Here is a 24995-nt window from a genome sequence, read left to right on the forward strand (position 1 = left end):
GCACAAGCCACGGCATTTTCCTATGCGAACAAATCTGGATTTCTTGTAGAAGAGAAGGCAAAGAAAGCAAGCAAGCAAACAAGAAAAAAAAAAAGACCTTGGTTTTCATTTGGAAGATAAAAGGCCCTCTAAAGAAATATCTGGTTTGAAGAGGATCTTTCTGGGAGATGTCGCAAATGCCAGGGTACATGTTCACTCTCCAGTACTATTTGGGGCCAGGGAGTAACTCCCGGAAGAGTAGATAGACTAGCTGAATGGAAAACAGGAGAGTTGATTATTGCTTGAATTTCAGGTGATAATATTTTGGTACTAAAGTGTGCTCCAAATAGTGCATCAGACATATTTATATTAAAATAGGATCCCTTGTTTAACAGAAAGTCCAGTCTAACCAGATAGGTGGCCTGTACTTTTGTTCATTAATCTGGCAACTCTACTCTCAAGACATCCCCAAAGGGTCTGCACATAGCCTGGCCTGGGACTTGGGGTGAAACCCCTGTAGTTTTCATCTGCATAAGGGACATTTAGGTCCCTTAATTGTTCCAAAGGGTCTTCACGCTCTATAAATACCTCCATCTGTAGTTAGCTTAGGCTTCTTAATTTAGACTAAGAAATGCTATCAGCAGTCACCCCATCACTCTTAAATATAGCCTAAATACCCCAAAACTCGCCCTCAAGAAAAGCTGGGCACTTCCCTAGAGGCAAAGTCTCAGGCAGCATTTCATTTAAGCAATTCGTGTGTTCTCCATCAGCGCCTGCCAGTTACTGCCGTCAATACAACAATGCGGCTTGCGGCCCTCCGCCAACAGATGGAGACCTGGAATCTCTCTGCCTACATCATCCCAGACACGGATGCACACATGGTAAGGACCAGCTCTGCTCTCTCTCATCTCCTTCCTCTCACTTACTTGGGGTTGTTGGCCTCTAAATATGAGCCACAAATAAGAGCCTGGTAAGATGTGGAAGCTGAAGACAGACACAGCACTTCCATAGCAAAGAGGATGAAATGGTTGCAGTAAATCTCCAACCCAAAGAAGCCTGGGTAATGAAAACACAACTCAATTAATATGATTATATGCTGTGTGCCTAGATTGGGCAGATCTACCGCTACACTACCATCTTCCCCATATAAGAGGTCCCTTAGAACTTGTGGTCTCTCCAGGCTAGGTGCTTCTGCTCCACTTTCCTTCTTTCTCCTCCTCCTCCTCCTCCTCCTCCTCCTCCTCCTCCTCCTTCTTCTTCTTCTTCTTCTCTCTCTCTCTCTCTCTCTCTCTCTCTCTCTCTCTCTCTCTCTCTCTCTCTCTCTCTCCCAAAACCTTCAGCTCCACCTTCCCCGCATTCTCCGCTCAATCACCAGCTCTAGACTTTATTTATAAATTAAGGTGGGAAGAAGGTTTACAGGAAATCACCTGAGTGCTGACTCATTCCTTGTTACAGCCCCTCACAGGAGAACAGAATTAACATCAAATACGCCCCAGGGCTATCCGAAACAATGGAAAACTTCCCATACACTCATTTAAGGTCAACTGAAAGAACATACTTCTTTACACTGGAGAAAAAACAAGGCCAAATTTTCTTGACCTCTAGAAGCAACATTACACAAACAACTTTGGTGCTGGGGATGTGGCTCAGTTGGTAATGGCATTTGCCACCAAGCTCAATAACCTGAGTTCAATCCTTAGAACCTATAAGAGAGCCAACTCCCACAAGGCTTTCTCTAACCTCCACATGCATATGTCTACACACACACACACACACACACACACACTCATACATGTACACACACATACATGCACACACTTGCACACGCACACACAAAATGTGTAAAAACTTAAAACAACTCTGGAAGTGATTTTGACCAACTTCAGAAAGAATGTTTAGGCTATCACTGGAAATGGACCTGAAAGAATTCTAAGCTCCTTCCTGGTCCAGCTTGTCTCAGACTCTGTTGGTTGGAGCAGTATAATGATCCAGGGTGCTAGCTAGACTATATAGACGTGGGCAGTAGACTGAGGGGCAAAAGCAGACAGAAAACAAGGTGATGGTCTCTATATGAACCATTTTCCCAAAATAGCAGCCTTGCCTACTCAGCCCACTTTTTCCTACCAGTAGCTCTGCCTCTACCTCATGCAGCATCTCATACCAATCCAGCTAGAAGAAAAAGGCATTTTCAAAGTCAGTGTATCGGCTTCAGTTAATTTCTGACCTGCCGGGGATACATAAGAACTTTGACTAAAGATTCAAGCTCCTTTCAGCAAAAATAACAATGACGTGTCTTCAAGGATGATGAGAACTAACATAAAGTCATCTTGTATCGACAGTCCAAAAGATGGATGTTACAACGCCCGCATACAAAACGACATAGTGTTTGCATATAATCTATACAGAGCTTTCTATATGCTTTAAAATCATCTCTAGAAGGTTTATAGTGCCTAACACAATACGAATGCTATGTAAATGTTACCATATTGTTTTGCTTAGGGAATAATGATATACATTGAATGCAGTGCCATTCCCCCACCCCCAATATTTTTGACCAAGGCCAAGGTTGATAGAAGCTGCAGATACAGAATCCATGGGTATGGATGTCTAACTGGTCAGTGTATAAAGTCCTAGGTAAACGCTATTTATGCAGTACCCAATATAGTGTGATAGACTGGAAAAGAAGACATGATATTTTAAGGGGAGTACCAAAAGACATGACCATATTGAATTTGCATTATGCTCACAGTGGTAAATTTTGCAGAACAGTCTGATATAATCCAGTCTAGTGCTAAACGGTGGACATTATACCCCAAGAGGCACAGTTTCTGAAAAGTAAAGAAGACAGCATGTGGAAGGAGCTACAGAGACTTCCTGGGGGGGAAGAATGCCTGATGTGGCAAGACAGGAAAAATCCAAGATGTAGTTGTGGCCTTCCACTTGGCACCTGAGTCTGTGAAGGAAGTTAATGATGGTATTGTTGATTTCCTAGAGTGAGTACATTGGCAAACCTGATAAGAGGCGAGAGTGGATTTCAGGCTTCACAGGGTCTGCAGGTAAGAGCCATTATCCACCATCATTACTTCTGTTGGTAGACCTGAGCTGGTTATAGAGGAACTGGGATGGCCAGTTCCCCAGCATCCAAGACCACAGGCTGGCATTCATTCTCATTCTCCCCACCCCCAGAAACCTAGCATGTTCCCCGGATCAAATATCTCATACCCCACTGGCCACACCTGCACAGGAGCTGCCCCCGCCCCCTGGCTTCCTTCCCAGGCTTTGGTGCCTCTGCCACAGCCAGCCTAGCACAGCACTCCTTGAGGCTGATTTCCGAAGCAATTGCTACTTCCACATCTATTGTCAAAAAGCCTGCTCTTCCTTTTACATAATGGTTCATTTGGGGATAAAGTTTTACTTTTAGGGTGTTTTTTACAGAAATCACTCTACATGGCCAAATGAGACATAAGCATGGCTCTTAATGAGGTCTCCTTTCAGTTTCTGAAGGGCCTGATTCTGTTCCCTGAAATAAAAGGCAGCTTCCTTTGTTGACCCTCACACATTCCTTCCTGGGCCTCAAGGTGCTCTGCCTCCCGCTTTGTGAGCCCTTACTCTCTCTAGCACAGTTGCTGAATTTGTCTTCCCTATCAGTCCTCAGGCAGGCACCTAGTTTGATGTTTTATCAGCTCTCATCTTTCCTGAGAAGACACATGTGCAACATTAGTTCCTTTGGACTGTTGGGAGCCAAGCAAATTCTTTTCCTAGTTTTAAAGGCCCTCCCTCTCTAAGGACCAAGAGCACAAAGCAGAGACAGTTTGCCCAGTGAGCTCCCTTTGTAGACAAGAATGCCTTTAACATCTCCTACAAACCGGGCGTGGTGGCGCACGCCTTTGATCCCAGCACTTGGGAGGCAGAGGCAAGCGGATTTCTGAGTTTGAGGCCAGCCTGGTCTACAAAGTGAGTGCCAGGACAGCCAGGGCTACACAGAGAAACCCTGTCTCGAAAAAAACAAACAAACAAACAAACAAAATCTCCTACAGAGCTCTCTTCCTGCCAATGGGGGAGAGAAGCTCATTCTAGAGACCCTTGTGACAGAGCCAGTACTACACTGTACATTCAACAAAGTTGTATTCCTCACTTTCATCTTTATCCTCACCTCTAGACTTCTCCATTCTGCTGCAGGTACTGCTGTGGTGACCATGGGGAAAGCAGCTGTCTGGACCGATAGTCGTTACTGGACTCAGGCTGAGAGGCAGATGGACTGCAACTGGGAGCTGCACAAGGAAGGTAGAAGGCTCACGTGGGTTTGTTCCCCCAGCCTTGGACTCTAGACTAGGTTTGGGGAACTACAGGTGAGTGGGTGTCTATACAGTGGTGCGTGGCCTCCGTGGGTAGTTCAGGAGACACGAGGGCATGCCTGATCTTTGAGGCACACACATGTGGCAGATTAAAGTCTGCCTAAGGCATTGGGTGCTCTCTAGTCTGGGAAGTTACTTTTGTGTTCCCTCCCATCTTTCAGTTAGCATTTCTTCCATTGTCGCCTGGATCTTAGCTGAAGTCCCTGATGGAGAGAACGTGGGCTTCGACCCCTTCCTCTTTTCTGTTGGTATGTTCTTCTCTTAGTCCCTGGATTTGTGAGAACTGACCACAAGGGTTGCTCAGCCTCCTGGGAGGCACACATATTTGCTTAGGGAGAGGGGATCTTGACGTTGTGGCTGTAGAAATATTTTGTAACAAAGAGATGTTCATGGATTGTGTAATTAAAATATATTTTAAAAGAATCAAAATGTTTGTAAAAAGCATAAATGCAGAAAGCCAACCTAGATGACTTGGAATAATTAAGATCTAGTGAATAAATAGGTCTGGTATATCTTTGACCCCAGAACCATCCTCTGGGTCCTGGAATCTACCAATCGTGGTACTTGGGATCTCTTAGAAAACATATTCGGAAGGTATCTTAGAAGAGCGAAAAGTATAGAAAGGGCCTTTGAGCAAATCAGGGTTCCAGGGAATACAGCTCCCCAAGTTCTGCGGCCCCAGACAGATGGATAGCCCATACCATCAAAGACTTCATGAATATACATTGAAAGGCTCCTACTTCCAAACTAACCTTTTTGTTGACCTATCCAATGCTCTGAATGGTGACATTACAGCCTAATAAAAATGTCTTGTACCTTAAAAGTACTGTCCCCAATCACTGACACTTTAAAAAGACCATATTAGGGTTAAGGGTATAATGTGTGGTGGTAGAGTACTTCCATCACATCCTCAAGGTCCTGGGTTCAAGCCCTAGCACTGTGCCAGGGAATGGGGCAGAGAAATGCAAACTTAGCTAACTGACAGTGGACAGCATCAAGGCAGGAGTGGGACCATTAGGTTTGGAAAGCAGGCAAAGACAGATGGAAGATGCACTGTGAAGGAGAGGTGTGCATTTCAGAGGGCTGGAACCTCAGCCAGGCTATGGAGACATAGGAGCTAAGCAAAGGCAAGGCTGCAGGACTAACTTTGCCTAGGCCAGATTTCACTGAGTTGCAAATGGATGAGGGGCAAGTGACTCCTTTCTATCTCTGCAGATTCCTGGAAAAATTATGATCAAGGATTCCAAGACTCCAGCAGACACCTGTTATCGGTTACAACCAACCTTGTTGACGTGGCATGGGGGTCAGAGAGGCCCCCAGTGCCAAGCCAACCCATTTATGCCCTGCCGAAAGAATTTACAGGTGATTCCATAGGCCTATTCTCCTTCTGAATTTGTACAAATAAGGGTCCCTACCAGCATAATCCCCAGTGCTGCTGATGGTATTTTTCCCTGAAAATGTCATTAAACAAGGCAACAAAGTAATGTTTTACAAACCACCTGAGATGCTTGGTTAAAATGCAGATTTTTTTTTTGTCTCTCTCTCTCTCTCTCTCTCCCCTCACAGAGTCCAAAGGTGCTCAGACTATATTTAGAAAATACTGAAAAAAGCAGTGTTAGGATTTGAAGAAAGATACAGTAGAAAAGGAGGGAACAAGAGAATCAAAGAAAGTTGGAACAACAAAAAACCCTTTCTTTAAAAAGTTTTCCATTGTCCTTTTTTGTGTCTGGATGTTTGTTTGGCCTGCATGGTGTCTGTGCAGTCAGGTGCATACAGTGCTTGAGGAGGCTACAAAAGGGCATCAGACTCCCCTGGGACTGGAGTTACAGATGGGTATGATTTGCCATGTGGGTGCTGGGGATCAAACCCACATCCTTCGGAATGGCAAGTAGTGCTTTTAACAGTTGAGCCATCTCTCCAGCTCACCCTGCTCTACCTCCCACTTCTTTAAAAATCTTTCTTAAAAGAACAAGCCCATGATCATAGTTGTTTATTTGGTAGTGGAAACTGCTGGAGTCATTCAGCTCTTCACTTCTGGTTCTACTCTAACGAAGGCTTTAGAGTTTTGGACAGAACTAACTTGGACAGAAGAAGTAGATGATTAATCTCAGTGACAGTCTGTGGCACAGAAGAGGGTTTTGGCTGGACCACAAAATAAGGTTAATTGACCCAGAAAAGTCTAGCATCTGTAACCAAGACCTCACTGGAATTATCTTAGTCTGATATAAAAGTACAGCTTGCATTATGATTCTTGTAAGCAATAACTGAATTCTGACCAGGGCTAGGGGACCTATCATGAATCAGGGTCTTGGTCACTAACCTCCCTGGAAATTCTGAATGGGCCAATGGAGTTGCATTTCTTGTCACATTGAGCAATCTGAAAACCCCCTTTCTACACACAAATCCACATATTATTTCTGATTTAGAAAGGAGTGGAGAAAGTGAGAGGGAAATTTCAAAATTGTGGCTATGATGAAACAAGTAGAAACAGTGTCCAATTTTTTATCTGTCCCAGTGTAACTTGCAGAATCCTTCTTTGTGCACCTTGACTTAGTTTCTAAAGAGACTTGCAATCTATGAGTGTTTGACCGTAAATACCACTCATCTTACTCAGATATAAAGGCCTCCACTGTGCCAGGGAAAGGGGAGGATAACATGGAAAAAAAGACTCTCAAGGATTGAGACAGAATTCACATGGATTTTGTCACTTCCCATAAGCTAGGAGATGCTAAGGAGTCATTAGTCTTCAAGGAAAAGACATTTGGAGTCAGAGCTTAGCCCAGAAGCCAAAGAACAGTGTTCAACTTCAAGATGCATAGATAAAAATGAATGTTCCTCTCCAGCCACGTCTAGGCGTTAAAGGTGGTGTGGAAAGGCAAAGGCAAGGTGTGGCTGGCACGGGAAATGTTAGCCACTCACGTGTCTGACCATTTGTGTGTGATTTTTGTTTTCTCCAAATGGATCATAGTTACACATCTTTCTTTTGGGGGTTCTAAGGTTTTGGGTGTTTTGCCTTGTTTTCTTTCTGGGACAGGATCTCACTCCGTAGCCCAGGCTGACATTATAGTTACTATATTGCCCAAAATGGCCTCAAACCCACAGTGATCCGCCTGTTTCAGCCTCCCATAGAGGCATGGGCCAACATACAAAGTAATACTTAATCTTAATCATAATTTTAAGTGGAAGAAGCCACAACTTGTATGATTCCATTTATAGGAAACACCCAGCCTTGGCAAATCCACAGAGACAGAAAGTAGATTAGTGATTTCCTGGGGCTGGAAGGAGAGGAAATGAGGAGGGACTCCTTAATGGGTACAAGGTTTCCTTTGGAGATGTTGAAAATGTTTTAGAATTAGATACTGGCAATGGTTGTGCAACACTGTGAGGATACTGAAAGCCAGCTGAACTGTGTTCTTTATGAAGGCTAAACTGTCTTGTTTTATCAGAATAAAATAAACTTTAAAAGTATATCATACCCAGAGCTTTTGGTTCTAGTTGAATAGTTTAACCCATTTGCATAAAGTTTCTTAATAGCATTAAGATATCATTTCTGTATCTGGGCCCAAGTAGGAATCTTAATGCTTATGACATTCTGCCAATTTTTCCCCTAGCACTGTCTAGAGAGAGACTTTGAATGCCTTGCAGGAGGCAGAAAAGGAGATGAAAACTGAACTCATAGAACCAAGAAAGGAAAGTACTGGACAAAGTTAAAGACCACTTAAAAGACTGAAAAACTTTAGCCAGGCGTGGTGGCGCACACCTTTAATCCCAGCACTTAGGAGGCGGAGGTAGGCGGATTTCTGAGTTCGAGGCCAGCCTGGTCTACAGAGTGAGTTCAGGACAGCCAGGGCTATACAGAGAAACCCTGTCTCGAAAAAACCAAAAAAAAAAAAAAAAAAAAAAAAAGAGAGAGACTGAAAAACTTTAAGAAGAAAGCTCAGTATTAGTGCAGATTCTCGGAGTGTGGGCCAGGCCCATCACACATATATGGGTTCAAATCCCTGCTGCACCTCTTAAGCTATGAGACTCCGGGCAACTCACGTGATTTGACTTGTGACTGTGGTTGAAGGCCCATCTGGGTTAGGGGGCAAGTCATTAATAATACAAGTCAGATCCTGTTTGATGATAGACTTCTACAGCTTTGGGAAATATAGAGGGATTGAGTAGTTCAGTCATAAAGTACTTGCCCAATGTTCAAGGCCATTGGCTCCATATCCTCCACCAGAAATAAAGGAAAAATACTATTCTTAGGGAGTTTCCCCGAATCCCTATGCCAAAGACAAGGTATGTCACTCATACTTTCTTTGGGTTCCTTTGCTTCTAGGGAGCACTTGGCAGGAAAAAGTATCCGCTGTCCGAAGCTATATGGAGCACCACGCCAAGACTCCAACTGGGGTCCTTCTATCTGCACTTGATGAGACAGCCTGTGAGTGGGGATTTTTGAACATGGGTCAGTCTGGTAGTCCTAAGCTTCCTGGACCTTGCAACATACAGCTTTTCCTAAAACAACAACATATTCACCAGCTCCTACAAGCTCCAAGATCATAGTCTGTGGGAACTCAGAGGGGAAGAGAGCAGCTATTTGGGGCTATAGAACAAGGAAGCTAGGGAGCTCCAAGCAAGTGGGTAAGCCCACAGGCCACCTGAGAAATGTACTGGCCAGAGTGGCAGGGTAATTATGTCTTCTTAGGAGGAAGAAGGCCCACAAAGCCACCAGCAGCCCTGGCTGTCATCCAGGACAGCTTTGATACCCAGAGTAACCCTATTCTGTCCCCACATGACTGAGGGCTGTCTGTCCAATTCCTATGGCTGAACTTCAGACATTTAGAGAATGTACCCATACTGAGTGCTAACTGTCACCTATCTCTATTTTGGAGGGGGGGGGGACATCTATAGCTCTCTTCAGCATCTCCATGATCTCTAAGATTAAGAAGCATTCAGAGGCTGCTGTCAGTAAAAATCTTGAAGCCAAACTAAACAGTGGAACATAGGTGTTATAAATGATGGCCCCCATTCAGAACAGCCTCCAACAATCCCATCAATTCTTTTCCAGGGCTCTTCAACCTTCGTAGCAGTGACATCCCCTATAACCCCTTCTTCTACTCCTATGCACTGCTCACGGACTCCTCCATCAGGTACAGCTTCTCCTTAGCTTACTGTTGTGAGTTTCCTCTAACTCCCACCCTATCCTATACCACTGATGTCACAGCCTTCAGAGTACTCATAAATTTGGGTGCCCACCACTAGATGACCCCTTGACTTCTGGTCCCAGTGAACCCAAGTCTAATCCCCTGGTTCTCTATGTTGGCTTCCTGTGACCTTTTGGAATCAAAAGACTGGTATATGCCTCCAATTTCATGTGTTCTCCTTAGTAGGCAAGCACTCAGGACCCTCCTGGTCTTCCCTCTCCACATAGGTTGTTTGTCAACAAGAGTCGCTTTAGCCTCGAGACCCTGCAGTACCTGAATACAAACTGCACATTACCCATGTGTGTACAACTTGAGGACTACAGTCAAGTTCGTGACAGTGTGAAGGCCTATGCCTCAGGGGATGTGAAAATCTTGATTGGGGTCAGCTATACCACCTATGGGGTCTATGAAGTGATACCCAAGGTAGGTTTGTCAGTCACTGGCCTCCTTCTGCTCCAGGCATAACAACTGACAAAATGGGACCCCTCCTCTATTGGGCCAACTTGTCAGGCAGCTAATGTGCACTGTGTACCCGTGTAGACCTCATTGATGGGAGACTGAGGAGGAGGAAGAAGAAGAGGAGAAAGAGGAGAAGGACGAGGATGAGGAAGAGGCAGCAGGGGTGTCTGTCCACAGGGCCCATGGGCAACTTTTTTGAGGAGACTAGACAAAATGTAGCCTGGTCTAGAAGAAGCTTTAGAGCCATCTGAACCTGATTCTGATCTGAGCTCTTTTTCTAAAGGGTCGTGCAGTGACCTTGGACAAGTAGCTCAGTCAGTCTAGATCTCTGTTTCTTTAAAATGGTAATGAAGTTGAACACTTACAGGAGTTTTGCAGACTGCAAGGATATAGCACTTGTGAAGTCCTTTGGCTGACAAAGTATATGCCTGGGGGCTGGTAACCTCTCTGATATGTATAAGAAACTTTGACTGCTAGAACAACCTGTGGACTCTAGCATGCCAGGCCTGACTGCTGGTACCAGGACAGTGCTCACCAAGGAAACCCATAGGCAGAAAAGTAGGAAAGTCCTGCCTATCCAGAAAATAGCCAAAGGAGAGGGCCTGGTCAAAGAGATCAGCAAGTCTTACAGTCTCGCCCCAGTGGGACTTGCTCTCTGTCCTTTGTAAGCACTGCTTATCTTGGACAGTGCATCTAGTGCATTTTTCGGTCCCTATTCTCAACAGGAGAAACTTGTGACAGACACCTACTCCCCAGTGATGTTAATCAAGGCTGTAAAGAACAGCAAGGAGCAGGCCCTTTTGAAGAGCAGCCACGTAAGTCCATATGGCCCTTTGGGAGGTCGGCTTCATGAGTTAGCCTCCTAGATAGAAGATGCCTGAGGAAGACTCTAAAAAAAAGCAAGAAACAACAAATATCTCTATATTTATATAGATATGTAGATATTACATGTGATGATTGCATTGCTTTGAACACTGCCTGTATTAAATAAGTGTTAGATGTAACAATTTCCTGCCTGGCAAGAGGATGACTCACTTTTTAGACATTAGGATAAAAGACCTTTTTTTGAAATATTTTTTTCTTAAAAAAATAATAATAACATACACTACAGAACAGAAAATAGCCTAAGATTCCCTATGTCACCATTACCCAGCTTCAATAATCAAGTCTTGCCCAAAGCTCTTTCATCTGTAACACCACCCACACCCCTGTGCATGACCCTCCTGTCCCACTCCTTGCTGCTGGATTATTTTAAAGCATACCCCACATATTCTATCATTTCAACTGTCACTGCTTCAGTGAGTATTTCTAAAGATAAGAAGGCTTTTAAAAACATGAGCACACTCTGTTTAGATATAAACATTAATGAGAATCCTTTTGCTATCCAGTAGCCAGTAAAATTGTCATGTTTTAAAAGCACTCAGTCCCAGGGCAGCTATCTGATCGTCTTCCCTAAGCGAGGAGGCTGCCATTTCGGCCAGCCTTAGTCACTCTTCCGGCTTCAGGTGCGGGACGCTGTGGCTGTGATCCAGTACTTGGTCTGGTTGGAGAAGAACGTGCCCAAAGGCACGGTGGATGAGTTTTCTGGGGCAGAATACATTGATGAGTTACGACGGTACTGGGCTTATTATCTTTTGGTGTGGGGGTGGGGAAGTGAGGAGTAATTAGTCTCCTTAGGAAGAATAAAGATCCTGCTTGTATTTGGAAGTGAGATTGACAGGTTCGTGGGTGGTCTGGGAGCGGTGCTTGGGGTGTTGGAAGATATTCTCCAGCCCTGCTGAAAGTGGGGACAACCCAACAGCACCCCCTAGCGAATGCCTCAGACACAGCTCCTTCTCCCTGGGAAAGGCCTGCTTAGGCCAGGGGGCCCCTGGGACTCTTAGGAGCTTCCAGTAGAAAGAAGGCTTCTTGAGGCTGCTTGCATAGCATCTATGTTTGAGGTGCAAGACATAGCACACGGGTGGGATGTTTCTCAGATACAGGGAATTACCTTTCTTCTCTCCTGTAAGGAAAGTAGAGGCAAAGGTCAAGAATTGGTGCCCATAATCTATCCTTCTCTGTGCTTGAGTGTTCTCTCTATATGTGACAGGACAAAGCTGGCGGAGGTGGGGCAGGGAGAGGTAAATGGAGTCAAGTTGGGGTGAAGGCAGCTGAGCATTTGCTGTGTGACATATCCTAGTCACAGCTTAGTCCCTGCGCCATTCTCTGCCCATTCCTTACCTTGCCTTGCCTAGGAATGAAAACTTCTCCTCTGGACCCAGTTTTGAAACCATCTCTGCCAGTGGCCTGAATGCCGCCCTGGCCCATTACAGGTACTTCAGAACAAATAAGTTTCTACAGTGCTTGTGAGCAGGGGTCATGGTTCTGAGTAGAGGGGACCTGGGTTGGGAAGGGAATGTTCTAAGCTTTGAGTCAAATTTAAGGTTGGGGGCCTTCAGGACTGTGGGTGGTCAAGGGAGGAACTCCTTTGCCATTCGCAATCTCCTTGAAATTAATAGGTCTGAGAATGGCTTTTGTTCCCAAAAAGCAGGGATTTGGGGAGTGCTTGGGTGCTTCTGGGGTCTTTAGGGTTCAAGGAAAGCATAGATTCTGTTAGAAGCTCTTTCTGTGAATTTTTTTTTTTTTTCAGAAATAGTTTTTTGACTTGGGTTTTTTGGTTGGTTGGTTGGTGGTTTGTTTGGGTTTTGTTGTTGGTAGTAGTATTTGTTTTTGTTTTTGTTTTTGTTTTTGTTTTTGAGACAATGTTTAATGTAGCCCAGGCTAGTCTCAAACTCATTACATAGTCAAGATTGGGTTTCCTAATCTTCCTGACGAAGGTTTCTTAAGTGCTGGGATTAAAGGTATGCATCACCACAGCTAGCTTGAGATGGGGTTTGCTTCATAACTCAGTCAGGCTAGCAATTTGTGATTTCAGGCATGAGTATAATCACACAAAACCCCACAGAGAAAAGGCCTGTCTATTCAGCTTCTGTCAACTATAGTGAGTGCAAAATATAAGATAGTCAAATACTTGGTCTCACAGAAAACAAGCCATGATAGGCCTGCCTGATAAAATTTGGAGGACCAAATTAACCAAATGCATCAAGTTGGCCTGGACTTGACAAAAGAGGAGTCAGAGGCCCTCCAGAGAAAGACCTGGCATGCCTAAAAGAGTTCTCCCTCCCTGGTCCCTCCCCAACCTTTGCCCGTGGAAGCTCGAGCATAGTAGGGCTGATATACCTTAGTCCCCCAAAATATTGTTGTCCAGCCCTATTTTTAAAGTCCCCTCTCTTCCTATGCACTAGCTCCTTGGGGCCCTCTTGGATGTATCAAGGACTTACAGAGAAAGAGAGTTCAGGCCCAGAACCTCTTTGCTTTGCTGTGTACCTCGTGCAAGCCTCTTGCCTCTGTGGGTTTGTTCTTATGTGAGGAGAGATGGCCAAACCAAGTAGCCTCTGAAACTCTTAGCTCCTCTTTCCAAGGACCAAAGTCCTGCTTGGCCATATGCAGGATAAACAGAAGTGTGCTAAGACAGCAGCTGCAGCTTCTGTCAGAGCCAAGTGCTTGCCAGGATTGGCAGCTGTGTAGAGATTATTTCCCCAGCGCAGAGAGCCTGGAAGGCTAGCCCCCAAGTAAAGGGAGTTCTTCTGTTGCTCCTTAGCCCCTGGTCTCAGCTCCACCCTGTTTGCCTAGTGCAGGGTTCAGAGTCTCTCCTCTCAGTATTTGTTTTTCATTCCTAGCCCAACAAAAGAGCTGCACCGTAAGCTGTCCTCGGATGAGATGTACCTGGTGGATTCTGGGGGGCAATACTGGTATGTATACCCACCCCACTGTGCCTTGGCCTAGCGCTTAGCTCAGACATTCTGGATTTCCTGAGGCTGGCTGAAGATGCCTTTCCTGAGTCATAGGTCTTCATTTGATTAAAGCAGGGAACTGTATTGAATAAGCCCTGAGCAGCCTTCTCATGTTCCCATTGTGGGCATCTGCACAGTAGAAAACACACAGAGGTTAGAATAATGGGGGCACTCATGCAGCACCGGGTGAGACTTAGGAAAAGACTGGACTTGCTTAAGGAATTTTTTTTTTCAAGTCTGCAAATTATTTACACAGATCTGCCTGGCTGCACAAACGTGAGCACCTATATTCTCACCCACTCAAGCAAGCCCTAGACATAGCCCACATCAGCTCATTCCCTGTGGCAAGAGGAGTGACCACGTAAGGTTGAAGATGGAGGCAGATAAAAGACGAAGCCCTTTAGAAGTGATTGTTTTGTACAGTGTTAACCTACACAGTTCCAGTGTGACAATCATGCCTAATGAGCTAACCATATTCCTTTGAAATGTGTGGCTAATCATTCACAGTTTTATTGGGTTTCCCAACTTCTATCCCGTGGAAAGGGTGAACGCACCAAGGACAGAGGCTCTTGTTCATAGCACACCTGTTGGGGAGCCAGCTTGCCATGTGCTCAGTTTAGCAGCCTGTACTTCTCACTAGATTGATGCTGTGTGAACTTGAGATGGCTGTAAAGAGGAAGTACATCTGTGGGGGCGTGTTGGGTTGGGGCATGCTTAGAAGAGGGTGAGGTAGGGAAATAGTCACCTCACTTCCTCTTCTCTCCCGAGGAAGAAGTTCCCCATGCCCCATGACCTAGTCTCAAGAAGCCCCAGAGTCCTGGGACCCTTTTTCCATGCCTCCCCCATGGGATGGCTATGCTCCGTGCCTGTCTGGGGGAACCACTACAGCTAATGATTGTGAGTTGGACCTGCTGGCTCTGGCTTCACTTTCATGGAATTCCAAGCCATGCCCATAACCAAGAGCATCTTATGCGGAGTCAGCATTTTCTCTAGCCTGGCTTTAACCAAATCTTGGGGAAGGAGACAACCTCACAGCCTAATGGGTTCAGTGGCCTCATCTTTAATAAGGAAGCCTGCTCTGCTGCCCTCTGTGGGGAGATGCAGAAGTGTCCTATAAATAGTAAATGGCTATGACTGTAGAAATGTTAGGATATTGTCACCTTTCTCAACCTCAGTCTTCCCATCTGTAATTATTGAGATAAATATATATAGATATAGAGATATAGAGATAGAGATAGATAGATAGATAGATAGATAGATAGATAGATAGATAGATAGATAGACAGACAGATAGACAGAGGTAGGCAATGCCCTGAACATAGTGACTTTTACCTTAAGAATTCTACTAAGTCTCTTTGTTACATGGATGCTGAGATATGATTCTAATGGTGGTACCTATCCTCTATCCCCCTCCCATCCATCAATCTTTCTTTCTTTCTTTCTTTCTTTCTTTCTTTCTTTCTTTCTTTCTTTCTCTCTCTCTTTCTTTCTTTCTCTCTCTCTTTCTCTCTTTTTTCTTTCTTTCTTCCTTTCTCTCTTCCTGACACGATCTCACTGTGTAGCCCAGACTGGCATTGCCATCACAATCTTCCTAACTCATTCTCCTGCATACCAAGATTACAGGTCTGCACCACCATGCCCAGTTCTCTCTCTCCCTTTTGCCCTTTCACATGTCCTATTCCAGCCCAGTCACTCAAAGCCCAGTAGAAACAAACAATAGTAAATATACAGGAAGACCATGGCCCTGGGCCCTCCACCCAAGTCCTCAGCAGAATTAGATGTATTAGTTCTCTCTCTCCACAGGGATGGGACCACAGATATCACCAGAACAGTACATTGGGGCACTCCTACTGCCTTCCAAAAGGTAAGTGCTGGACCCTAATTTTTCCCTTCAGTTTACTCCAAGTGCCTTCAGTTTACTCATCAAGAGCCCTTTCAAATTGATGAGAGTAAAACCGAGGCCCAGAGAAGTGATTTAGTTTGCCCAAGGTCACACAAAAAGTACCAGGAAAGCCAATGCAAAATCGGGCCTCCACCAAGACCTCAGGCCATGTGCATCCTCTTGTTGTGTCCATGTATGAATGTATAGATATTGGTCATCTGGATGGTTAGCCTGTGCTCTGCAAAAGGGAGGGAAAACTCTTTTTAGTGGAGAAAAACAGCACAGGGAATCTGAGATCCAGAAGAACTAGAGCTGGTCTGAAAACAGGGAGGTCTGCACAGCTGGAGTGGAACCAAGGACACTGGCGGGGTGCTGAGTAGACCAAGGAGCTGCTAAGATGCAGCCAGCAGACCAGGAACACAGAACAGGGAGCCCTGTTGTGCAGGCCTCCGGGAACTCATAGACCAGCCTGTTGAGGAGTCTGTTTCCCCAGGGCCCCAAATGGCAAGCCAGTGCAGGAGTATGGGGAAAGGATGTGACCACATGGCCACTAGCAGTGACCAGAATAGGTCACCACTGCCCATCTCTCTCTCCCCCAACAGGAAACAGGCTCTGCTACATGATCAGACCCAACCCACACTTCAGACCTTAAGGAAAGCTAAAGGAAGTTGCTAAGGCATGGTAGCACATACTGGGGCAGTTAAGACAGGAAGCTTTTACTGCTCAAAGCCAACCTTGGCCACATAGCAAACTGCAAGCCTACCTGTGAGGGATAAAGGAGTAAGCAGGCTAACTCTGCTTGAGCATTTGCTCACTGGCTTCTGCTCATTGTCAGTCTACTTTATCTTATGACTTTAGCAACCAGGTACCACTAGCATCCTATCAAATATAAGGACACCAAGGTATAGAGAGGGGAGAGAGTCAGTGAGTGGCCAAGCCAGGATTCTAAACTTGAGCCTGTCACCTACTCAGTCACTACCCTCTACATTTCCTTTGCACATGACTATGACCCCTGTATATGAGCCTAAGAGAAGCACATGGAATTGGCCCCAGCTTTGGAAACACCTTTTCCCCCTACCTTCACTTGGTCATCTTCCAAAACCTGAGTGAGTGACTGCACATGAGAATGTGTCTCCTACCCTTTGTCCTGGGCCTCCATTCCCATCTATTCTAAGACCCAAGCAGCTGGAAATTCCCCTATCTCTCCTCCTGTGCTTCATATTACCTCTTCCTCCCCTTTCCTTACCAGGAGGCCTATACTCGAGTGCTAATGGGAAACATCGATCTTTCCAGACTTGTCTTTCCTGCTGCTACATCAGGTAGATTCCAGAAAACAGACTGGACCCAGGCACCTCAAGGCTCTGATTTTATGGGACTTGGATTGCTATCCTGGGAGGCCAGTGGGATAGCCCATCGCTCTCATTTAAAGAAGAAAGTCTAGCCAGGAAAGAGGATTTGTCCAAGGTCCTACATAGGATTACTGGGGGTACCCGGCCTTGAACCCAAGTCCTCTGCCTCTTAATCCAGTGTTGTTGCTCAGAGGCAGGGAAAGTCAGTGTGAGCTTCAGACATCATATATAAATTCTTGGAGGACATTATTGTCAAAGTGCTAAGGCCTATGTCATGAGAAAACATTTCAGTAGAGTCATCAGTCCAGATAATAAGTCTAATGTATGTATCCCTCGAGATAGTGAGGGATAGGACTGGATTTATCAGAGAGACACTTCCTACTTTCATCCATCAGCCTTTCTCCATCCCACCCCAGTGTCCTCTTAAGAGCTCTTATGCTCACGTACCACCCTAGACATGGAGTAGGAAATGCCAAGGTAGACAGTCTAGGGTCCAGCCAACGGACTGGAAACAATCTCTTTTCCCTTTCAGGGAGAGTGGTGGAAGCCTTTGCCCGAAGAGCCTTATGGGAAGTTGGGCTCAATTATGGTCATGGGACAGGTCATGGCATTGGCAACTTCCTCTGTGTGCATGAGTGTAAGTATATTCTCAGCCATCTCTGTTTGACCCTCTCCTATGAAATAGAGCCTTCCACCACCATGGAATTACCAACCCCTCCAAAAAGGTATGACCCACCCAAGGTCACCAGATAGAGAAGGATGCTCCAAGAGCTAAATGAAGAATACTGCCAGTGGGCATTCCAGAGAGAACCAAGGCCCGTTGACCAAATGGCATAGTCTGAGAAGGAAAAGGCAAAGTCTGTCTGGTGTGTCAAGATATGACAAGTTCTTCTAGACATACCTAGGGACCTTCCCTCTAGCTACCTTTCTTCCCCAGAATCTCCTCACTTCCAAGCTGGTGATATAGAGAACTAAAACCATGCTTATATCTTCCTTCCCAGGGCCAGTGGGATTCCAGTATAACAACATTGCCATGGCCAAGGGCATGTTCACTTCCATTGGTATGGTTCTTGAGTCCCTCCACCTTACCACCCAATCCCAGAGTAGAGTTAGCTGGGGAGTGCAGTCATATGCACCCATCTTTAGGGAGCATGCCGAGCTGTGGCTTAGCTTGGGCTCTATCACTGCTTTCTTTCCCAAATCTAGACCCAAATGGTTATCACACCCTTACTCCAAGTCCCTCTGCCCATACCTTCGTTTTTGCTGTTTTGTTTCAGACCATCTTATATGGCACAAGCTATCCTTGAACTCATTATATAGCTGAAGCTGGCCTTAAGTTCCCAGTCTCCTACTTCCACCCTTTCGGTACTGGGATTACAAGCATGTGCCAATATACCTGGATTTTCTTATGAAAATCTCCTTTTATCCTTGGGAAATGGCTTCCAAGTGGATACCCAGACTATGGAGCTGTCTATCAAATGCTGGGGTAATAGGATAATGGCACACAGAGATTAGAGCCCCAAGCAGGCTCCAGTCTTCCTTACTAGACAACAAAGGAGAGAAAGTGAGACCAAGTTTTACCAGAGAGGATTTAAGGCCTGGTGTCTAACAAGTTGTAGTGCTGACAGAGCCAAAGCCATAGGCAGCAAAGCTGCCAGGCTATGCAGTTACTTGTGGGTAGGCATAGGCAACCTGAGAATGGGTCTGTCTTTCCCGTGACTTAATATCACTAGAATCTCTACACATATCTCTCAGAACCTGGATACTACCACGATGGGGAGTTTGGAATCCGTCTTGAAGATGTCGCCCTTGTGGTAGAAGCAAAAACCAAGGTAATGTGCCATGGGCTAGACACATGTGGACAGCATGATTCTGACTCTGGGATCAATGGGAGTAAGGAAGGCCAAAAGAGAGGGGCATTTGATGTACATGTATGAATTGATCTGAAGTCTTACTTGGGTCCTCAAGAATTCTATAAATCCGTTTCTCAAGCTACACATTGGCATCATCTGGGAAGCTAGGGATTTTGTTGTGTTTTGTTTTTTAATATCAGTGCCAGGCCCCACTCCAGACCAAGTGAATCAGCATCCCTGCCCTAAATCACTCTTTTTGGTGCACATAATAATCCCCAGGGGAGCTTGTTAGAAATAAAGATTTGATATTATAGCAACCAACCAGATGAAATACCTGGATATAAACTTTAAAAGACTTACACAGAGAAACTCGGCTAAGGGGCATAAAAAAGATTTAAGTAAATGGTGCTCTCTGGGAGGAAGCCTTGATATTATGAACATGCCATTCTCTGTAAATTGATCTATAAATTCAAGACAACCTCAATTTCACTGTTAAGTGGATAGTTTTGTGACTTCACCGATGATAGTCAAGTTTATTTGTGAAAATAAACACGCAAAGCAGCTAGGAAAATAAGAACATTGAAAGCTTGAGGAGCAATAGGGAAAACCAGACCTATCCAAGCCAAGCATAAACTATCCCGACAAAACCAAGGTGGCACTGGAGAGGAAACAGACATCGAGAATAATGAATCAAAACAGCCAGTCCAGAAATAAACCTCTAATTCACATAAACATGGGGAGTTAGCTGGTGCTTCACCACAGGAGAGAAAAGAAATCACTTCACAAATAGGCAAGGCAATGAACAATTAATCATTGTGGGGAATAAACAAAATGTCATCATTGTTACAGCAAAGAAAATCCCAGATGAACCAAAGAGGGTTTGTTATCACATAGTCATTGAATGAAATCGGGGGTACCATGTACCTTGATCATATCCACATACCCCTTACCCGCTCTTGGCTCCCTCCTCCTACTGGCAGATGGACTGAAGTTTCATGGTGAACAATAGAACTACTAAGGCCTACAAGAAAACCTATATAAATTCATTTATAATCCCAAGTGGAAAAGGACCTTTCAAGAAAAGACCCAGAAGTGATGAGGAAAAGGGCTCAAAATTAAATTGAATAGAAAATGACTGTATAGTCAGCTATTGGATGGAACACAGGGCCACCAATGGAGGAGCTAGAGAAAGTACCCGAGGAGTTAAAGGAGTCTGCAACCCTATAGGTGGAACAACAATATGAACTAACCAGTACCCCCTGTAGCTCGTGTCTCTCGCTGCATTTGTAGCAGAAGATGGCCTAGTCAGCCATCAATGGGAAGAGAGACCCCTTGGTCTTGCAAACTTTATATGCCTCAGTACAGGGGAACACCAGGGCCAAGAAGTGGGAGTGGGTGGGTAGGGGAGTGGAGGGGGGAGGGTATGGGGGAAAAAAGAAAAAGAAAATGTCTGTATAAAAATCATATCATAGCCAAAATCAAAAGATGTTTCAAGGGCTAGAGAGATAGCTAAGTGATTGAGAGCACTGGTCTTCCAGAGGTCCTGAGTTCAATTCCCAGTAACCACATGGTGGCTCACAACCATCTGTAATAGGATCTTATGCCCTCTTCTGATGTGTCTGAAGACAAGGACAGTGTACTCACATATATAAAATAAACAAATCTTTAGAAACAAAACAACAACAAAACAAAAGGTTGTTTCAAGTTAAGTGCAACAAAGAAAAAATGAATATTCTTAATTTACTGTAAAGATAAAAAGCTATAAGATCAAAACTGGGAGAAATGAGCAAAAGACATGAAGAGACAGTTCAATAAAACGAACAATAAGCCGGGCGTGGTGGTGCACGCCTTTAATCCCAGCACTTGGGAGGCAGAGGCAGGCGGATTTCTGAGTTCGAGGCCAGCCTGGTCTACAGAGTGAGTTCCAGGACAGCCAGGACTACACAGAGAAACCCTGTCTCAAAAAACCAAAAAAAAAAAAAAAAAAAAAAACGAACAATAATTTGACACATGTGAAAAAATGCTCAACAACATTCTTAAACATGTATAAATCAAAATATATCATTCCCCTTGGTTTAGCACTATGTAAAAGTAGTAGAGGAAGGTACAGAGAAATGTGTATGGTAGTATCCACTTTGTGTGACTTTTTAAAACATGTGTATATGTATGTGTATAATATACAGTTACCAGATTAGTCAAACTTAAAGACTTTGATAATACCCAGTGCTGGTGAGTATGTGGTATGGTGAGCACCCCCATGCACTGTTGGGGGAAGTATACATTGGGGTAAACTTTGTGGAGGGCAGTTAAAAAATATCTATCAAAATATCCATTAAAGTGTCTATGCCTTGTGTCTCAGCTATCCCTCCACCAGATGTGTAAGATCCGAATATAGTCCCAAAAGTTCAAGATGTTTACATAGTTAACAACTTGTAGCACTAATAGTAATAGTAAAAATAAATGCAAATAGCCCCCAAACCCATGGCTAGTTAAGTAAATCAGTGTATATCCCCATACTTTAGATCCTTACACATCCCCTTTAACGTGATCCTGGAGTTGAGGGAGATAGCTTAGCAGTTAAGAGCATAAAACTCTTAGGTCCCAGGACCAGTTCCCGGCATCCATATGGAAGCTTATACCCATCTGGACCTTGAGTTTCTGCGGATCCGACACCCTCTTCTGGCACCTGTGGACACTGGGATATGCTCAGTTTTAGCCTAGGGTTCCTCCTCAGTACCAAATGAACTGGACCTGGTGGCACATAAGAGGCAGGAGATCAAAGGTTCAAGGTCATGCTCTGATACACAGTGAATATGAAGGCAGCCTAGGCAACAGGAGATCTTACCTATAGATAGAAGATAGAAAGATAGATAGATAGATGGATAGATAGATAGATAGATAGATAGATAGATAGATAGATAGAAAGAAAGAAAGATAGAAAGATAGATAGATGAGATTAAATAACATTTCGAGGCTATTTAAACATAGGTACATATGTCCTAAGGTCGTGCCCTAGATGTTCTACCTCCAGTGGGTCTTGGAAGTACTCCCTACAACCCAAATGTTTAACATGCTCCCTACACACTGTTGATACTCACACTCTGAGAATCAAACATGAATCTACTCTTTCAGGAAGCAGGAAGTAGGATGCTGGGCAGTAGACAAGAGAAATGGCCAAGAAAAGGACTCTAGAATGCTCAAGTCTAGCTGCAGTATGCAGACCTGGCAAGGATCACTCCCTCCCCTCGGTTCCTGACTCCTTCCAGCCAGTGTCTCAACCTCTCTTACTTTTCTTGCTTTCTTCCCTTCCCTATGGAAATTCAGTACCCAGGGGACTACCTGACTTTTGAATTGGTGTCCTTTGTGCCCTATGACCGAAACCTCATCGATGTCAGGCTGCTGTCCCCAGAGCAGGTAAGTGTCCTTAGTACTGCCTACTCCTTAGCCTATGAAGAGCTGACTTCCAATCACCCTAGGCCTTTCTCGCCTCTCTTCCCCTTACTCTAAGGGCTTCTGTCCTTCACCGGGAAGATCCACATTGTGCCATGCTACTCCTTGGGAGCACATCCTTCCAGCTTGTCAGCCATCCAAAAGCTTCTAGGACTTTCTTGTCAGACCGGCAAGCCCCAACTCAGTTTGGGAATCTGAGACTGGGATTCTGAGCTCTGCTACCAGAAGGCATAGGAAGATGTGGTTCCTTCCCCATGCTGGGCCCCAGTCTCCTCTTTTGTAAAATGGAGATGATTTCTCTGTTTCCTTTATATTCCTGTGCCAGACATCAACCTCTTCTCCATGAATATCACTATAATATTAAGCAACCACCAAGGAGCAGGGTCTCTGGCAAGCCCCAGAAGGTAGCAGAGGTCTGAAAGTGACTGGGTCCCTAGTCCACAGTGAAGCTAGAATCCTGGGGACTACATGATGGCAAGACTTCATCTTTTGGCAGCTTAGCACCAACCCTCTTCCTTTTGCAGCTCCAGTACCTGAACCGCTACTATCAGACCATTCGTGAGAATGTAGGCCCAGAACTGCAGCGTCGCCAGCTGCTGGAGGAGTTTGCATGGCTGGAGCGGCACACGGAGCCCCTATCAGCCAGGGCCCCTCATATCATCTCCTGGACCTCTCTGTGGGTAGCCTCTGCCCTTGCCATCCTCCGCTGGAGTAGCTAGAGGCTCCTGATTCTCCTGTGGACTGTTCACTTGCATCTGGGGATTCATTTGCTTCTGCTCAGCTGTCCTCTCCTTATGCCATACATGTCCCAAGGGCTACTGATGGCTCACTACCTTGAAGCCATTGGCCAGATCCCAGACAACACATTCTACCTTCTCCCAGATGGACATACTTTATCATGAACTCCCACCCCTGGGCCCTGGGATAGCAGAGCCTGCTACAGTGAGTCCCTCTCTCCCAAAGTAAAGGACCCTATAGGGTAACCCTCAGAGGGCTCCATCCTATCCCTGCCTGCTGGAGAAGGCCAGAGCTTTTGCCACCCACACTGACTCCAGACTTTTTAAAGGTGCCTCTGGCCACTCTTACCCATAAGCCTACAGTAGCCTGTCTGCTGTATTTGGAGAAGGAAGCGACTGGGTACTCTGGTCTCAAACTCCCACTGTAGTATTGGGGAGAACAGATAAGTTGAAGTCAGCTGTGGCCTGGAACTGAACACCTCAGTCAATAATGTGTACCTCTCCCCATCTTACCCTACATTTCAGCCCCTGCCTCATTTATTGAACCCACTGTCATCAGTGGTTTCTCTGGTCTGGCCCTGTCTAGCCGTTAGCCACCTGGGCTCACATCCTGCTAGATGCTTAAAACAACTTTGCAAAGATGCCTGCCTCTGGTTTTGCATTGTGTCTGCTATTGCTGTACTGGAGGAGGCTGCTGGTACCTGTGGCTTTTGTGGTGGGGGAGGAAGAGAAGAGGCTGAGGTGGGGGGCAGGGATGTGAGGCTCCCAGAATCTCAGTAGAGAGACACGTGGGATTGAGAATGTGCTCATGGGCATGCGTGTTAGTGTGTGTGCGTGCTTGTGCTCATGTGCATGTATTCCATGCCCAGCCAGCTACCCCGAGCCTGTATGGAGGTTGTTACAACATAATGAAGGAGACAAGAGAGGCTTTGGAAACTTGTTAAGTGTGCTCCATAAAAGTTGCAGCCAGCTCTTTTGTCTCAAGGGAGCACATTGAAGATGCGAACCAAGGTTCTAGGGGCCCAGTGTTGGACAAAGGCTCAGAGTTTGCCTGGGCTGGACCAACAAGGCCTAATTTTCTGAATGTGAAAATGATGTATGGAGGCCGTGGAGATGTCTCTGTGGTTAAAGCACTGGTTACACAAGGGTGAGGACCAGAGTTCCTATCCCCAGAAATCATATACATGAGTGCTAGGTGGGTGTGGAGGCCTACCTAGAAATCTACTCTCCCAAGGTGGAGACAGGGCATCCCCAGAGCAAACAGACTAACTTTTGGGTTGACTGAGAAACCCTACCTGTCCTACCTTGATGCATAAGACAGAAGAGCCATAGAAGATGATTTCTGATATCGACCTTCTACCTTAACGTGGGTATGCGCATGCCCCCCCAACACACACACATACTACAGCCACCCAAATCTGCTTCCAAAGGCCTGCAGAGCTGTCTTGTCCTTATTGACAAGCCTGTCATGGCTGAGCCTGAGATGTCACTTGGTCTCTGAGAGCTACTACTGTTCCTAAAACGTCACCACATCCTTACTCCAGTCACTGCATTCCGCCCCAGCATTCGGAGAGCTTTCTCTGCGCTGTCTTATTTGATCCTCCCAAGCCATGAGGAGACATTGGCACCCTTCTCGTTTTCAGAGAGGCTGGAAGGCAAGCAACTTGCTCAAGGTGGCTTGCGTATCGAGTCGCCAAATAAAAGAGAATTCAAACCAACAGATGGCTCAAGGACCTGCTCTCGGAAGAGAAGATGGGGGGTGTGGCTCATGCCACTTTTCAAATGAGAAAGCCAGATCCACTGTGCTCACACAGCTGAGGAGAAGCCAATTCTGGACTGCCTTGCTTTCCAGGGCCGGCCTGCCCGAGCCTGTCCTGTGTGCCCTGCCACTTGACATTCTTCCCGTCAC

The 24995-nt window shown here is 45.4% G+C and overlaps 1 protein-coding gene across 2 annotated transcripts in view; it reads left to right on the plus strand.

The window, feature by feature from the left end:
* Positions 1–24725, plus strand: part of Xpnpep2 (X-prolyl aminopeptidase 2) — a 30799-nt gene extending 6074 nt beyond the window's left edge. Inside the window, exons 4-22 of one of the 2 annotated variants that reach the window (XM_029472944.2) lie at positions 750–860; positions 2972–3035; positions 4159–4263; positions 4496–4582; positions 5550–5696; positions 8659–8760; positions 9388–9469; positions 9751–9946; positions 10708–10797; positions 11488–11597; positions 12217–12294; positions 13702–13773; positions 15619–15679; positions 16947–17016; positions 17579–17683; positions 18048–18107; positions 18802–18878; positions 22224–22313; positions 22874–24725. In XM_029472944.2, coding sequence (XP_029328804.1) covers positions 750–860; positions 2972–3035; positions 4159–4263; positions 4496–4582; positions 5550–5696; positions 8659–8760; positions 9388–9469; positions 9751–9946; positions 10708–10797; positions 11488–11597; positions 12217–12294; positions 13702–13773; positions 15619–15679; positions 16947–17016; positions 17579–17683; positions 18048–18107; positions 18802–18878; positions 22224–22313; positions 22874–23068 — 1902 coding nt within the window. In that variant the 3' untranslated portion in view covers positions 23069–24725. The remainder of the gene's footprint in view (positions 1–749; positions 861–2971; positions 3036–4158; positions 4264–4495; positions 4583–5549; positions 5697–8658; positions 8761–9387; positions 9470–9750; positions 9947–10707; positions 10798–11487; positions 11598–12216; positions 12295–13701; positions 13774–15618; positions 15680–16946; positions 17017–17578; positions 17684–18047; positions 18108–18801; positions 18879–22223; positions 22314–22873) is intronic. The other variant, XM_021153652.3, reaches the window with a different exon arrangement.
* Positions 24726–24995: the final 270 nt, after the last annotated feature.

The sequence above is a fragment of the Mus caroli genome, unplaced genomic scaffold (assembly GCF_978045245.1).
Source record: "Mus caroli unplaced genomic scaffold, Mus_caroli_1 scaffold_5, whole genome shotgun sequence".
NCBI lineage: Eukaryota > Metazoa > Chordata > Mammalia > Rodentia > Muridae > Mus > Mus caroli.